This window comes from Eurosta solidaginis, chromosome 4 (assembly GCF_040869045.1).
Source record: "Eurosta solidaginis isolate ZX-2024a chromosome 4, ASM4086904v1, whole genome shotgun sequence".
NCBI lineage: Eukaryota > Metazoa > Arthropoda > Insecta > Diptera > Tephritidae > Eurosta > Eurosta solidaginis.
Window position 1 is genome coordinate 127,567,598 of NC_090322.1, and position 16,002 is coordinate 127,583,599.

At 39.8% G+C, this 16,002-nt stretch overlaps 1 protein-coding gene across 10 annotated transcripts in view; it reads left to right on the plus strand.

Moving 5' to 3' along the window:
• Positions 1–8,120, plus strand: part of inaF-D — a 162,011-nt gene extending 153,891 nt beyond the window's left edge. For 9 of the 10 annotated variants that reach the window (XM_067782883.1, XM_067782884.1, XM_067782881.1 and 6 more), the window contains one exon: positions 767–8,120. In XM_067782883.1, coding sequence (XP_067638984.1) covers positions 767–1,587 — 821 coding nt within the window. In that variant the 3' untranslated portion in view covers positions 1,588–8,120. The remainder of the gene's footprint in view (positions 1–766) is intronic. The other variant, XR_010952899.1, reaches the window with a different exon arrangement.
• Positions 8,121–16,002: the final 7,882 nt, after the last annotated feature.

Genomic DNA, 16,002 nt, shown 5'->3' on the forward strand with positions numbered 1-16,002 from the left:
GGTCTGAATATCTTTGCGTATTACTGGTTGGTTTTTGATTAAACAACGTGCGTTATTTTGTGATAATTATTATGCCGGCCGTAATGGTGTGATGGTAGCGTGCTCCGCCTACCATACCGTAAGTCACGGGCCATGCAACATCGACAATTTAGATAGAAGTTTTATTAATTAGACGCAAAAACTCCGATTGTATTTCTTCCATTAAAAGTTGGTCTGGGAAAATTCATCTGCGTCGCAGCGGCCGTGCGGCTGAAAACATAAAGGCCCATTTCGCCAATATGTAGAGAAAATTAAAAGCAACACGAGCAAATTTGAAAAGCTCGGCCTAAATCTCCTCGGAGGTAAATCACGTCAAATTTTTTTTATATTATTATAATTTTATTCATAATTGATGTTGTTTTTTTAATTGACATAGCTGAGCAGATTGAACCATTTCGAGGATTGCCAAATCCCCATCGAACTTATCCTTTAGGCCTTCCACGCATACCATTTGGCTACCACAGCGGTGGTTTGATTGTCTAATATATTGCTTTGTATTCCGATTTACCAATTATTATTTGCCCTCCGTGGCGCCAACTGTGCAAGGACACGGAGAAGTTTTCAATTATAAACAAAAAATATAATAACAGTAGTTAATTTACACAAGTAAACTATTTTTATGACCTTGAGATAGAATACCATCCAAGAATCCATAAACTCATTAGAATAAAACATAATGGCTTGAGTTAATTATTAGACATTTAATTTCCTTTTTTTTCTCTTCCAGACAAAGTTGTGATACCAGAAAAAATCGCCATACGTTTACTCAATTCATCAGAGGTCACCGCCGAGCAATTCTATAAACACATACTCGAACAATATCGCATACTCAATCAGCTACAGCAACAACGACAACAATATCTACAAAAACAGCATTTTCATTTACAACAACTAGCTGCTGGTAATAAATTTCAAGAAGTCTTTGCTACAGCGACAATAATACAAGCAAATCCAAATGATCCCATACGTAAAGCGATCACACCAACAAACGGCACCTACCTATTTGATCCATCGCGTCCCATAGTCGATAGCATTGAACCACGCATACCCATATTGGATACGGCGCAAGGGCCCATTCCCGTATTAGCCCCCGCATCAGCATTAGCCACTTCATCATCATCAGCGACAGCAATGGCAACAGCTAACGCCGCCAATACCAACAATGGACATGGCAAACGTAAAACGCATCGTAAGCATTACAACAACAACAACTATCATCATAGACATACATCACGCAAAAATCATCGTAAGAATGTTCCCGTCGTTGAGAACAGCAATCTAGATAATAACAACGATTACGAACCTGAACCATTTGTAGTAGAAACACCGCCAATGAATCCTCCCATTTTATCCGTCGTGCAGGAACCGTACACACAACTACCAATACCATTAGTGCTGAATTCGCGTGAAGACAAACGTCCAGTGTATTATACGCATATTGATAGAAGGGGCGGGGGAGGTAATGCAGCAGCACGAAAGCGGGCGGGTTATGATACGCAAACATATATGAATCCATTACTGACCGGTGAACTTATATTCGAGAAGTAATTTTTTTGTATACAAGTATATTTAAAATTGATAAAGAAATTCGCTTTAAAAGGGAGAATAAAGCAACTTAATTGGCATGAAAACTGTGTAGAGGGAGGATATAGAAGTAAAGAAAATTAGTTTACTTTAGCGGAGCGCCGGGTTGGGAATAACAAAAGGAGCATATAATTGATGCAATCCGAAATAAACGGTAATTTTAGGGTAATAATTTCAGGTCAACTGCTGAAACGTGTCCGCGGGAGTATCAAACGACGCGTATTGACCGGGACAACAATAATCCAAAGGCGGAAAAGAGAATTTTAGACTCTGTCAGAAGATATTTGGTTTTGAAGATGGCAATTTTTATGTGGTGTTTGTAATGTTGTGCACAAAGAGAAAAATTGTATACAAACGGATTTTGCACAGATATAAATTTGATTCCACACTATTGGTGAGCCGGCCAGCGTAATTTTGTATAAGCGCGACAGAAGGCCTCCAATGTAGGTTAGGTTAGGTTCAACTGGCAGGTCAATAAAGACCTCAAATAGACTTAATGTATCCATAGTGTTACCAAAATTTGTTTGACGACTTATATAGAAAGGTGTTCTGCGCAAAAATACTATGGATCTCATCCGTGGTTTCGGAGGGACCCGAATGTCATTTTCGTTATTATCTTTTGAACTACTCAAAATTCTTCGCCGCTGCTGTAAATTATTACCGATTTTTCATGTTACTGCAAGTCGATTTATATGTAAAGCGCGACATACATCCCAAGAACGTGAAGAATGCCATACAAAAAAAAAACGCTCAAGAAATGCTCAAGAAAATTTTCATTTGTCAAATAAGTAGTATTCACCTCTCCAGAAAACTTAAACGCTATCTGCTAACTTTTTCTCAATGTGCACAGGTGAACCCGCTTTTCGTCAAGAAAAATGTGTGCGTCTCATTAATTATTGAGCAATGACCCACCCTGTAAGGACCAGGGAAACCCGTGACTATGTTTATATTTTTTTAGAGCTTACGAAATCTCGAGTTTGTTCGATAATAAGGTTCTCGCTTGTCTCGGCTTCCCGCAAGATTCTCGAATATCGAAATACTCGCAAAGCTCGCGAGCTTATAGACATTCAATTGAATCGCTGCACTGCGAGTTTTATATAGAGCTAACAATTTATTCTAGAGCAAATTTCCACAAAACCACAAGTACAAAACGCAGGAATTCTCGGAATACAGCCAATGCACTTGATTGAATGTCGAGAATCTCGCGAGAAGCCGAGCTCTCGATTTCGCTTGTGTTCGAGAAGAAATCCTAAGCTCCAGTTTTTTTATGGAATTTTCAATTCGGTTAGAGCACAAGTGTTTTCTTTTTCTCCAGCTAAGTATATTCCCTGTAACTTGAGTGCATTTTCAATCCGAATATGTTAAATTTAACAAATTTTCTTCTAATGCATTGCTGAATATTACCTTCGTGTTGTTGTTGTTGTTATAACGCTAAGGTTCATCCCCGAAGGATTTGAAGAGTGTTATCGATGTGATGGTCCTTTGCCGGATACAATCCGGTACGCTCCGGTAACACAGCACCATTAAGGTGCTGGCCCGACCATCTCCGGAACGATTTATATGCCCACTTTAAACCTTCAGGCCATCCCTCCCTGCTCACCCCCAAGTGCTATTAGGAGCTTGGGGTCGCCAGAGCCTCGTCTGTAAGTCAAACGGGATTCGCCGCTCGAAGGTGAGGTTGACAATTGGGTTGGAGAAGCTATATATTGCGCTACACAACCCCTTGAATAATTTCGTGTCTTGCACGGATGTGACGGCGCTTCATACAGAAGGGAGAGATAAAGGAAATGTTAAAATTGCTTAGCTGCTCTATTTTTCACACAAGAAATATATAAAAAAATTGTCTTGAGCATTTCTTATGATGTGGATACCGTGCTTAAAATGAAAGACCGTTTCCGTATAAGTGATGATTAACATAAACAAATACTTACTGCCAGTATTGCCGCCCCATAAACTGCGCTGCATATTGTGGTGGCAGCAACTTACAGCTGCAAACAAATAACTATGGTAAACCAGAAAACAATAAGCAAAACAATGAGAAAACAACAATAAGTTCATACAAAGTATATAGCAAATTTTTGAATGTGTAGCAAATAAAATATGATTAGTGTTAGCAAAGAAGAACAAAAATTAAAAAATAGAATACCATAAAATCAAAAAAAAAAAACAAACAACTTATATATCCGTATACCCAACACTCAATAACACTTGTAATCGTCTACTATATATATATACATATGTACTATTTATACTCGTATTGAATGTTTATATGTATATGTATTATCGGAATAAACCTTCCCGCCTATACACCTATTTATATAACTACAATGCATGGCATTTAACCCATTTGGAGCAGCATCAAACGGAAGAGAATTTCTCAGCTGAAGATCGGATTTTAGTCGTACTTAGCAATTCATTAGTAGTGAGATTTCCAACAAACATCGAAAAAATATTTCTCCATCCTTCGAGAAATATTCAATTCACCTTTAGGAAAATTTTTTAAAATTTATAGTTCTTGAGCTAATATCCAACAAAAACATCCGTTGGTCGTTGTTTACACACAATTTTTTTTTGGAGGAAAACCGAGTTTCTTGTGCTCAGCGACTTGCTTTGTGCTATCTTTCTTCTCTTTGTCAAATTTTGGTTTTGTAAATTTTTTTTATTTGATAATTTGAATTGATATTTTTAATATTTCACACAAATTTTTCAAATTATCAATAAACAAATTTTTGGAAAAAATTGAAATAAAATGTTAAATCTTACATTTGAGTCCAATTAGAGAATTGCTCTCGAGTGCAAGTTTTTGAGATAACAAAAATGCCCTTTTTGTTGAGAATGCCATGATTCTCAAGTATGTTAGTCCAGGCAAATCAAACAAGGTAGAATTGGCAACTGAAATATTTTGTTTTGTAGGAGTTGTTCTTCAAACTAATTTTAAGCAAGTGCTTTAACCCCTTTGTGGGTCTGTTTAAGCTACTAACATTTTCTGTACTTATTCTGGTTAGGAACCAGAGATATCAGGGAGAATAATTCCAGCAAGAATTGTACCTTAGAATCTCCTTGCCAACGTTTCACTGATTAAAAACTAAAGTAAATTTTTATTTGGCGTAGAAGATAGATAAATGCCTTCGAGAGAGCGTTGTTCCACAAAAAAAAAATTGGTAGCGTCTACCAATTTTTTCGGTAGCCACTACCGACTTGCTCGCTGTTAGGGTCTCGCGTCCTATCCGTCCGAGGGATCATCCTCACATGTTTTTTTTTTTTTTTTTTTGTGCAATAATTTTATTATTTAAATAGCCTAAAACTGGTTTATCCAAATAAGATTACAAATAAAATCCGATTAAACTACTTAAAGCAATAACTTTAATTTAAGGAAATGTATTGTAATGAAATTCGGCATACTACTTCTCCCGACCCCGACTAAGACTTCTGCAAAAAATGCGCAGGAGGTTTGTAACCTTCCTCACTTCTAATATATCAAATATTGTTTGAAAATTATATATAATTCTGTGATAATGCAATATTTAAGTATTTCGAGAAACAGGCGTGGCAACGCCTGCAAAGGCTGCTTAGGTTTTTTATATCTTCGGGGCCACCGTGGTGTGATGGTAGCGTGCTCCGCCTACCACACCGTATTCCCTGGGTTCGTACCCCGGGCAAAGCAACATCAAAATTTTAGAAATAAGGTTTTCCATTAGAAGACACTTTTTCTAAGCGGGGTCGTCCCTCGGCAGTGTTTGGCAAGCGCTCCGAGTGTATTTCTGCCATGAAAAGCTTTCAGTGAAAACTCATCTGCCTTGCAGATGCCGTTCGGAGTCGGCATAAAACATGTAGATCCCCTTCCGTTGAAAAGTAGTTCGGCCTAAAATTTCTTCGGAGATTATCGCGCTTTGCATTTATTTTAATTTTTTATCGCCTTGACGGCCGAACGGGCGGACGGACATGGCTCAATCCTAACTTTTTTCGATGCTGAGTCTATATATGGGGTACTCCATCCTATTTCGACCAATTTTACGCTATGGCTTAAGGGAATCGAGACGTACATATGGGGTATTCCATCCCATTTCGACCAATTTTGAACCCGACCCCTTTAGAATTGGCTGAAAGTTTTTCTTCTTTTTCTAGCTTACGAAAGACGTTTTTCAGAATTTTTTCAAATTTTTTCATCCAACTCAAAAAAAGTTATGAATTTACAAAAAAAACGGTGTTTTTTCAAAATGCTATAACTTTTTCAAAAATTGACCGTTTGGGATCTTTTTTTTACAAATTTGTTTTTAAATATACTTTTCGGAAAAAATACAAAAAAATGTTTAAAGTTTTTTTTTCAATTAAATAAAAAAAATATATATCGGCCCCACTCCGGGATTAGTGGGGATGATTACAGAATTGATTGTAGTTTTTTATGAAATTCGAAAAATCTCGAAAAACGGAAAAATTACAAAAAAAAACCTTTAAAAATTTTTTTGTATTTTTTCCGAAAAGCACATTTAAAAACAAATTTAAAAAAAAAAAGATCCCAAACAGTCAATTTTGGAAAAAGTTATAGCATTTTGAAAACAAAAACGGTGTTTTTTTTTTAAATTCATAACTTTTTTTGAGTTGGATGAAAAAATTTGAAAAAATTCTGAAAAACGTCTTTCGTAAGCTAGAAAAAGGAGAAAAACTTTCAGCCAATTCTAAAGGGGTCGGGTTCAAAATTGGTCGAAATGGGATGGAATACCTCATATGTACGTCTCGATTCCCTTAAGCCATAGCGTACTACCGTTATCCAATCAAAGTTCTAATACCCTTGTGGACAATTTCAAGATAAGTTTAAAAACATGGACACATTCAGATAGGATTTATACGATCTTGGAGGGCTTATTCTAACAAATCCTTATTTGGGACCGATAGGTTCAATAGGGTGACAACTACCCAACCGGTGATTGGTTGCAGTGCTGCCCGAACACTAAAGACCCCGGTCTTAGTAACGCACGGGACGCCATTTCAATGCACATTTCTCCTGGCACCAAAGGCTGCTTTAGCGTGGTTGGTCGGCCTGTTCTCCTACTATCGTAATTTGGGCAGGCTTGCTTTGTTATCTTGTAGTTGTGCGAGGAGTACCCATTGAAGACTACTAACTCCTCGAATCTGCTATGTAAGTTTTTTTTTATTGATGTTAGAAGATGATGCATCCCGACCGCATTGGCAGCCTCCAGCAGTACCCCTGCCCTTGCAAATTCCTCTGCTTTCTCGTTGTCTACGATGTTTCTGTAATCGGGTACACACGTGAGAGCTATGTTTACGAAGTTAGCTGCGGTTTGAAGCGACCTCTTGCGGCTTCTGATGATGTGGTGGGGAAGTCAAGCGCCATAAGCGCCGCTTGACTATCTGAGTAAATGCACGCCTTTCGCCTCCCCACCGTGTCCGCCGGTAGGAGCGTACACGCCCTTTCTACATCCACCGCTTAGAAGAAGCAAAATTCGGTAGACGAGCTGACAGCCACACCTTAAGATGTTCATCCGACGATATATTTTAACCAAAACTGTTCAGTTCAACTATATTAAGCGGAATCACATTTTTACGAGTTTAATACTACATACTTTTTTGGAAAATTTCAGTGTGATCGAAGTTTGATGTTCAGTTGAGAAAGTTGTTTTTTTTTTTTTCAAATGCATAAAACCGCATTAAACGCATGAAATCGTTATTCACTCACTTCGCCGTCACCCACGCCAAAAGTCACTCACTGACTAAATTCACTCACTTGCCCAGTTACTCACTCACTTATTCACTCCTTCAACACTCACACACGCGTGCATTCACTATAGAGAAGAATTTAATCACCAAATCAAATCAACACCAACAACAATAAAAAATTATATGAAATAAACAACAAAAAGCAAAAGAGGATCAAATAAAATAGTTCTTGAATTATATCGGCATACACATGTATGTACACCATACATATATATGTATGTAACTTATACCCGTATGTATTAATTCTTAAATAAATTACCTACCTAGTAATGGCCTTAAACACAGGCAAATAGCCAAAGTGGTAGCAGAAGGAAGATATGAAACTTTGCAAAATAATTTGATAGCTTGAGAAAGTTATTTAGCGAGGAAGAAACGAAGTAGCATCAATTGGTCAGAGCAAAAAATGCGAATTTGCTAATTAACAAACAATAAATATGTTCATATATACAAATATATGTGTGTATGTATGGATTTGTACTTTACAATTAATGTGATGAATGGGAAGAACTGCAAATAAAAAAGCCTTTATATTAACAACAACAACAAGTATGTATGCAACTTTTAGTTTTCAGTTACAAATACAAAACAACCAAAAAAACGATAAGACGTGTCTATTGTAATTACAATAACTGCATACCAACAAAAAAAGTTAGTTAAAAATTACTAAACGAGAATGACGTAAACATAACAAAAGAAAAGTAATACAAATAAAAAAACCAAAACGAAGAAATGATTAATAAAAGTGTAAAATAGACAAAAAATGTCGAATTAGTATTTTAACTTGAAAATAAAATAACGAATAGAATGGTAAGTAAGGTGGTAAATAAAGACTTTCATTAAAAGAGGCAGCCATGTCCGATACACATTTTTAAACCCGATGTTTGTCTTAGGTTAGGTTGTGTTGCTGTTGGTGAAGGAACATACACACGTCCCTGAGAAAGAATGAACCTGTGACTAGTCGCAAGCACCTTATACCAGTGGAGAGTCCTTTTTGACCTCACAGGCACTAATTACAACTAAATAATTTTCTACCTCGCCGATCCCGGTAAGTGACAGTCATAGTATATCAAAACCATAAAGAATTAAACAAGGGGTGCAACAGTTCGCAGTGTGGTGTCCTATCCCCACTTTTGTTTAATTAATTATGTATATTAGTTGAGCTGAAAGGCCGCGGTTAATGAATAAAACTTCCTTTTGGTTTGTTTTATATTCATAAATTTTAATTTTGGTCGATATTTCGACTTCAATCTGAAGTCATCATCAGGGACATATGGACATGTATGATCGACTTTAATTTTTTAATATATCGAAGCTCCATGTCCCACCCCTACCACTGTGACTCGACGATAATGGCAACAGGTCCTGGCTCTCCCATTGATTAGCTATACTGTGAAATTAACAACTATCTCCTTAGTCTTAACAGTTTTCTCGCCTCGCCTAACCTGGCACTATCACCGACCAAATCCTCGCGGACATTATTCACGCCGTAAACGGGACAAATTTCGAAATAATTCGACATCCATGACGATGGCATTCATTACCTACTGTCCGGCATCCAAAATTAGTGGAAGTGGCGTTTCATAATAACTTTTATTTTGTTGAGCAAGCAGCCGTAATTGAACCTAAAGCTTCGAATCATAACAAATTCCTCGCTGGTAGCAACGACAAAGAAACGCTCACAGCTAACTTTAAACCAGGGCTTTTCAAAATTAAATTGAAAGTGCGCCTGTATTAGTGAGAGCGCAATCGTCATCAAACATATGCACCCGGCAACAAACATATGTATCGCGCATAATTATTCATACATATTTTGATACCGATAAGCCGATACCCATCACCGATGTTGCTACGCCAAGTGCCAAGCGGCGACTAAAGCCGGAGTCATTGGTGCCGTATGTCGTATCGCTGTATCCGTATCCCTAACGTAATCAGCTGTTTATCGTTACGACGGTAAACCAAAACCCAATTGGTTGGCTACGATACGGTTACGACCTTAGCGGCACCAATAATCGATTGCATTGATTCTCATAAGGTTGGTCGAATCAGCTGTTATAAGGTTACCGATACGGTTACCGATAAAGCACCAATGTTTCCAGCTTAACTCAATTAACGACGAAAGAGCGAATCATATGCGTGTGAATTGAGAGAGCACAATTGTGCTATGAAATGAAAAGCCCTGCTTTAAACCAACTGAGCTTATGTGCTAACCATGATATGGTAGCCGAGATTAAAAGTAACACTGGAGGAAGCTGCAGCCCTGGTAAAATACCGCGCTTAGAAGTCCGTAAATGCCTGGTGAGCCCCGTTCTCATAGTCCAATACCCGAACCTAGAAGTTGATAGAAGCAAACTTCCCTGGGAGAAGCGCGTCACTCTGGCACAATTTCGATCTGTCTACTGAGCAGGGTAATCTCATACTTATCAAGAATCAACTCCGAAATACGCAATTTATATACTAAATGCAATGCACCTCCACATGACGCCAACCGCCTTTTTAATTGCAATATTTGTGCATTGGTACTGGCAGATTCCCGACGGATAAACAACGGTACCAATACAGGGATGAGCCGATTGTAATGTCTCCATATCATGCAGATGAACGTGTGAAGGAAAGAAGCAAGTAAACGGCAGGCGAAGACTATCAAACTGCGCGTGACCATCCTAAGGCCCTAGAAAAGTGGGAAGTATACTAGAAAATGGAGAAACCTCCCGGCGCCACATTAAATTAAAGCAAATTCGGAAAGTTTTTTGCGTGGAAGTGGATCGAAACCCTTTGGATTCGGTTAGGTTAAACAGGCAGGCCATAATCACCTCAAATAGATTAATGTGTCCATGGCGTTACCAGAATTTGTTGGACAACCAAACAGAAAAATCTCAATTAGGTACCAGGACTTGAATTATAAAGCAGGACACGAACACAGAATGGTTCAATCTCTTCTCCCATAGCTCACACTTCCTACATCTGCTGTTACTAACGAGGCCCAATTTAAGGGCATGTGACTCCAGAAGGCAGTATCCAATAACTGCGCCCACATTGAGCCTAAAGCCTTCTTTCTTTAGAGATATGAGCAACTCTGTAAGTCTGATATTGTAGAATTTGCACATGATCTTAAAAATTATGAAGACCCGCGCTCCTAACCATATCTTTCCTGTTTAATGGATTATGTGCAACTCCTTCCTCTTTTCAATTTCTCTTAAGCGGATTCATCGAGAGCGTCACCCCTCTTTGCCAACTCATCGGCCTTTTCGTTACCTCATATCCCTGATGACAAGCATAAAGAATAGTAAAAGGGACATTCCGACATCCAACCATTTGATGACCGACCACAATGTGAGAAACCAACCACCCATAGAGAAAGAGTTTGTTACCCAAAAAGACCGCAACGTGGAAGCATTTCATGAACAAAAGCTTAAAACATTCCTGCGTAGAATGGTACATACGTACAACAAAAGTATCGAAGCAAATATCTTCCCGCCATGAAATGGAAGACAGCTGGGCTAGGTTTCACTCCGAAGAGCGAAGAAGATCCCGCGACAGTTTGCCACCAAGCAAGGCAAATAGTATCGTTGATCATTCAAGGTACAGCAATATAAAAATATATAACCGGTATCTAACGTATGAAATGATGCACGGTCAAAGAAAAGTGAAGATAACACGCAGAGCTCTAAAATGTAACTTACAATAGTGTTTTTAGTTTGAAATTGGCAGACAGCACCTCTCAATACTTTCACAAACGACATGGCTGCTGTCATTGCTTAACTTAAACCATTATAATCAGCTCATAAATGTAGAAGCTTTTCGTGACAGAAATACCCTCGTAGTGTTTGCCAAACCACTGCCGAGGGTCGACTTCGCTTGGAAAAACTTGTTTCTAATCGAAAACATCGAAAAAAAGAAAAGCTAAAAACCCGAAATGCCTGTACGCCGAAACATAGACGACGCACCGCACATCTTCCTAGACTTCCAATAATTCGCTCAACAGCGAATTATAGTAGAAGAGGCATGTGGCGACCTATCCTCGGATGGCGTCATCAACCTACACGACCTACGCAAGTGCAGAATGGGATATGTTCGTCAGCCATATAGCACAAGAAGTGCACTTCAGAACAAGAAGTTGTGCCAAAATGCGGTTGCAGGTACGGAAAACTTCGCATGCGGTGAGAGGTAACCCTTCAAAATAGTAGGGAGCCCTACACTTGAACAATCTTCCAGTGATGCTTAAAAAGCCCAGTCGGTTCGTTTCCACGAAACCAATAAAATATTGTGACGAATATTAGTGACGCTAAGTGATACTCACATCACTAGTCTGATGCTAAGTAAATGAAGCCACAATCACAATAAAGCAGGCAGTCGCTTGTATCTACATAAACGAATCAATCATTATGCCTACACATATGTACGTACACGCAGCGGAGAGAAAACGCACAAACACATGCATATATCTTATCTGAGATGCGCTCAAAAGTGGGCAATAATTTGTGCAAGTAACACTCACATATACACGCGCATATGAGAAGCTATACACGTGCATCTGTAGTTATAATTTTATAGCAGTAACTAAGTTAATTCTGGAAACGCCTAGAAGTATTGAACGAGGCAATCGCAGAGTATAAAAGCGGCAACAGTAGTTTGTAAGTGGTATTGAGCGTTTCTTTGTCTGGCCGGTAGATTTGAGGATTTTTTTACGGCTCTGGATTTCAGGCACAATTGCGGTTGCATAATCACCAAAATGTAGATCCTGATTGGGTGTGAGACAATCGGTAGCGTAAGGCCATAGACATGGATGTTCAATATGGTCGACATTTGCGTGTCCGTTTTGTAAATAAGGACGCTGATGATTTGGTCGGTAACAATGTCAGGTTTCGCGAGGCGGAAAAACTGGATAGATAAGAGAGATAGCTGTTTATTTTATTACAAAGCTCATCGATCTGTGGGCTTGGGCCTGTGGTAGCTTCGATATGTAGAAGTTAAATGTTATGTTCCTGAGTTGCACCGATACTTGCCAGACAGATATCTTGCGGTCCACCTTTTGAGACTTGGAGGAAGGGAGGACCCTTCCAAGTCTTGCAGTAACGTGTCGTGGTTGACCGTATCAAAAGCTTTTGATAGGTCTAGCGCAACGAGTATTAAATGCAGGAACTGCATTGGGCAGATGTCGCAAACATATATATTCTGTGCTGGCAAATGGTGCAGAAAGCGGTAGGGACTAAGAGTCTGTTTCCCTGGCCTACTCGTGTGCTAGTGCCGGAAAAAGGGGATAATAAGACGGGGCGGACGAGACACACAAGAGTGTGACTTAAAAAGATTATTTTCCGGCAAACGTAGCAAAACCATTTCTCTAGACAGGGGTCAGGTACAGGCCCCGGACTGGGTTCGATACCTTCCCGGAGCAGGAGGATATGGCGCATTCCCGTTGCAAGGATCTGCTGGGAGGTTGATAACTTGTGGGAAGGACGCAACAAATTAAATGGGGTTACACTGAAATTACAGCTCTTGGTCGGGAAAACCGCCGAGTCGCTCCGGTACATAGAACCGGCGGTCTTGAGTAGTGTCGGTAGTCACTATCGTTTTAATCGGTGATAGCGCCCTAGGTCATCACATTTTTTTTTGCAATAACTGTCGTATAGAGAAATGTATGGTAATGAAATTCAACACACTACTTCTTCTAACCACGACTAATACTCCTGTAAGAAATATTATTTCAAAATGAAATATAGTTCTGTGATAATTCAATACTTTACGAGATATTTCCGTAATTTATAAGGATACACTGCTAAAATTTTACGTCATCAACTTCGTAAGGTGGACTTACTTAAAAACTTTAATTGACTATCTTAAAAAACGCGCGTGGCGACGCCTACTAAGGCCATTCAAATCTTTTGAAAATCTTTGCATAGATTTCAAAAACGGTTGAATATGTTGTAACATTATTTATAACCATTTTTTCTTTTCAAAATAGAATCACAAAATCGGTTGATTACCACGCCCACTTTCTATATAAAAATGAAATATACACATATAGAACACACATACAAATTCGAGATCTGTAGACTCTACCGCTTCTTTCTATGTATTTGGCGATGAAAAATTGTGTACAAAAATACATTTACACAGCAATTTCAGATAATAATAAATGGAGTGAGGAGGATGGTCTTCGCTATTTCCCGAAATACTTTCATAGCCAGATAAAAGTTCAAACATTTAACGATCCATAAAGCTTCATGGCTGTCACCCGATCGAAAAATACTGCACAGAGAGGAAAAATTTAAAATATTGTAACGAATTTAGTGAAATTCCGCTTATTTGAAAACTTCTCCTAACGTTCGCTAAACTGTTGAATAAATAACTGCAATATTCAATAATGCAAAATGGTCCATATTAGACTACTTTGAAAGTACTTCACAATAACACTTATACTTAACAACCAATAGCGTGCTTAAATCAGAACTGATTACTGACTATTCAGCTTGCTCTGCTTTTATACTCTCTGTTGCCTTGTCCGCATATTTCTCCAAATGTCTAGACGTTTCTCCTTCTAGAATCTTCTACTTTGTTACCAGCTATATGATTGTATATTTGTAGTTTATAGCCTCTCGCATAGCCATATGCGTGTGTTTATGAGTATCTCCTCGTTGCCTTGTATGTATGTGTGTGGGTAATGATGATTAGCTTGCTTTAATGTTTTTGTTGCTGTTCATTTATTTAGTGATGTGAAAATTCGCCACAATATTACATTCGAAGAGAGACGGAAGGTTTCAAACCCGGGTCTAATTTCTGCCAGAACGAAAAGGGCGACCTGGTAACCAATGTTCAGGGAGTGCTCAGGTTCTAGAGAGAAGTCATCTACGTGTTCTTAAACGGAGGTAGCGTTGAAGCACCCAGCGATATTGATAATGTTTCACCCGCTCTTCATAATAATTGCTACTGGAGCATTCCACGGTTGGTACGGGAGGTTAGGTTAGGTTAGGTTGAACTGGCCGGTCAATTAAGACCTGACATAGACTGAATGTGTCCATAGTGTTACCAGAATTTGTTTGACAACCAAAAGGAAGAACCCCAATCAGGTGCCAGGACATATGCTATGGAAAAACTCCGTCCTCTTGGCAAATACTAGCAGTTTCCTAGGACCCAGCTTAATTGCTGCCTGAACACAGAATGTGCTCAACCGTTTCTTCCTGCAGCTCACACTTCCTACACTTGCTGTTACTGACGAGGCCTAACTTATAAGCATGTGACGCCAGAAGGCAGCGTCCAGTGTTGTGGTTGTTGTATTAACGATAAAGTCGCTCCCCGAAGGCTTTAGGTAGTGTTATCGGTGTTCATAGTCCGTTGCCGGATATAGATCCGGCACGTTCCGGTAACAAAGCACCACTAAGGACTAGCCCGACCATCTCGGGAACGATTTATATGGCCACATTAAACCTTCAAGGCCATCCCTCCCTCCCCACCCCCTAGTTCCATGAGGAGCTTGGGGTCTCCAGAGTCTCGATTGTTAATGAAGCAGGATTCGCCGCGGGTAGGTGAGGTTGACAATTGGGTTGGAGGAGCTATATATTGCGCTGGCAACCTCTTGGGAGGGTTGCGCACCCCTTGAATCCCGGCAGTGTCCAGTCAGTATGCCCATAGTATATCTCTTCAAAGATATGCACCACTTTGTGAGTCTAATATCGTAGGCTTTGCACATGATCTTCGAAATTTTGCAGTCCCGCGCTTTTGTCCACGCCCTTCCTGCTTGATGCATCATATGCAACTCCTGTCTCATTTTGGTTTCTCCCAAAACGGATTGGGACGTCTATCATCGACTCAGCGACTGTTGCACCCTCCTTTGCCTACTCATCGGCCTTTTCGTTACCTTCAATCCCTTTATGATCGGGAAACCAGTAAAGATGTATGGTCCGGCCTGAGCGAAGTTTTTCCAATGCTTTCTCCAGAATTTCTGCTGCCTTCTTCACTGCTATTATTTCCGCTTGAAAAACGCTGCAGTAATCTGGCAGCCTGTGGGATCTACTTATATCTGGGTCGACACAGTAAACAGCAGACCCAACCCCTTCCATTAATTTGGAACCATCTGTGTACACGGGTACAGCATATTCTGGCATTTCTGCACCCCGGCACCAATCCTGCGGTTCAGTTGTGGCCCCAATATCTCTTTCGAAGCTCAGGCACTGGACTATATATTCCGTTTGCTCGATATTAGATGGCGCTATACTGCTGTGGCCATAAGGCCTGCACTCAAGCTGCCCCGAAGTCTTAAGCCTTGTTGCCGTTGCTAAAGCGATGTTTTTGGTCGTTAGGTCTGCAGGGCGGGATATGTACTATTGATACTCTGCATACCCTCTCTGGCCAGTCGCTTCTTCGCTATGCCAACTGGCGCCAATTAGTCACACCAAGAGAGTTTAAATCGTTGTCCACCTGGTCCAGCGGAGTGGGGGTCGCACTCTTCCTCTTCTCCCATAGCCGGGTTCAGATAGAAACACTTCTTAGCCGGAGCGTCATCTTTCATTCGCATAACATGGCCTCGCCAGCGTAGCCGCGTGAAGCTCATCATTAAATTTTCTTCGGTACTCGCTAACGCCAACGCGTAGAAGTCCATAAATATTTCGAAGAACTTTTCTCTCGAACACTCCCAGAGCCGTTGTCATG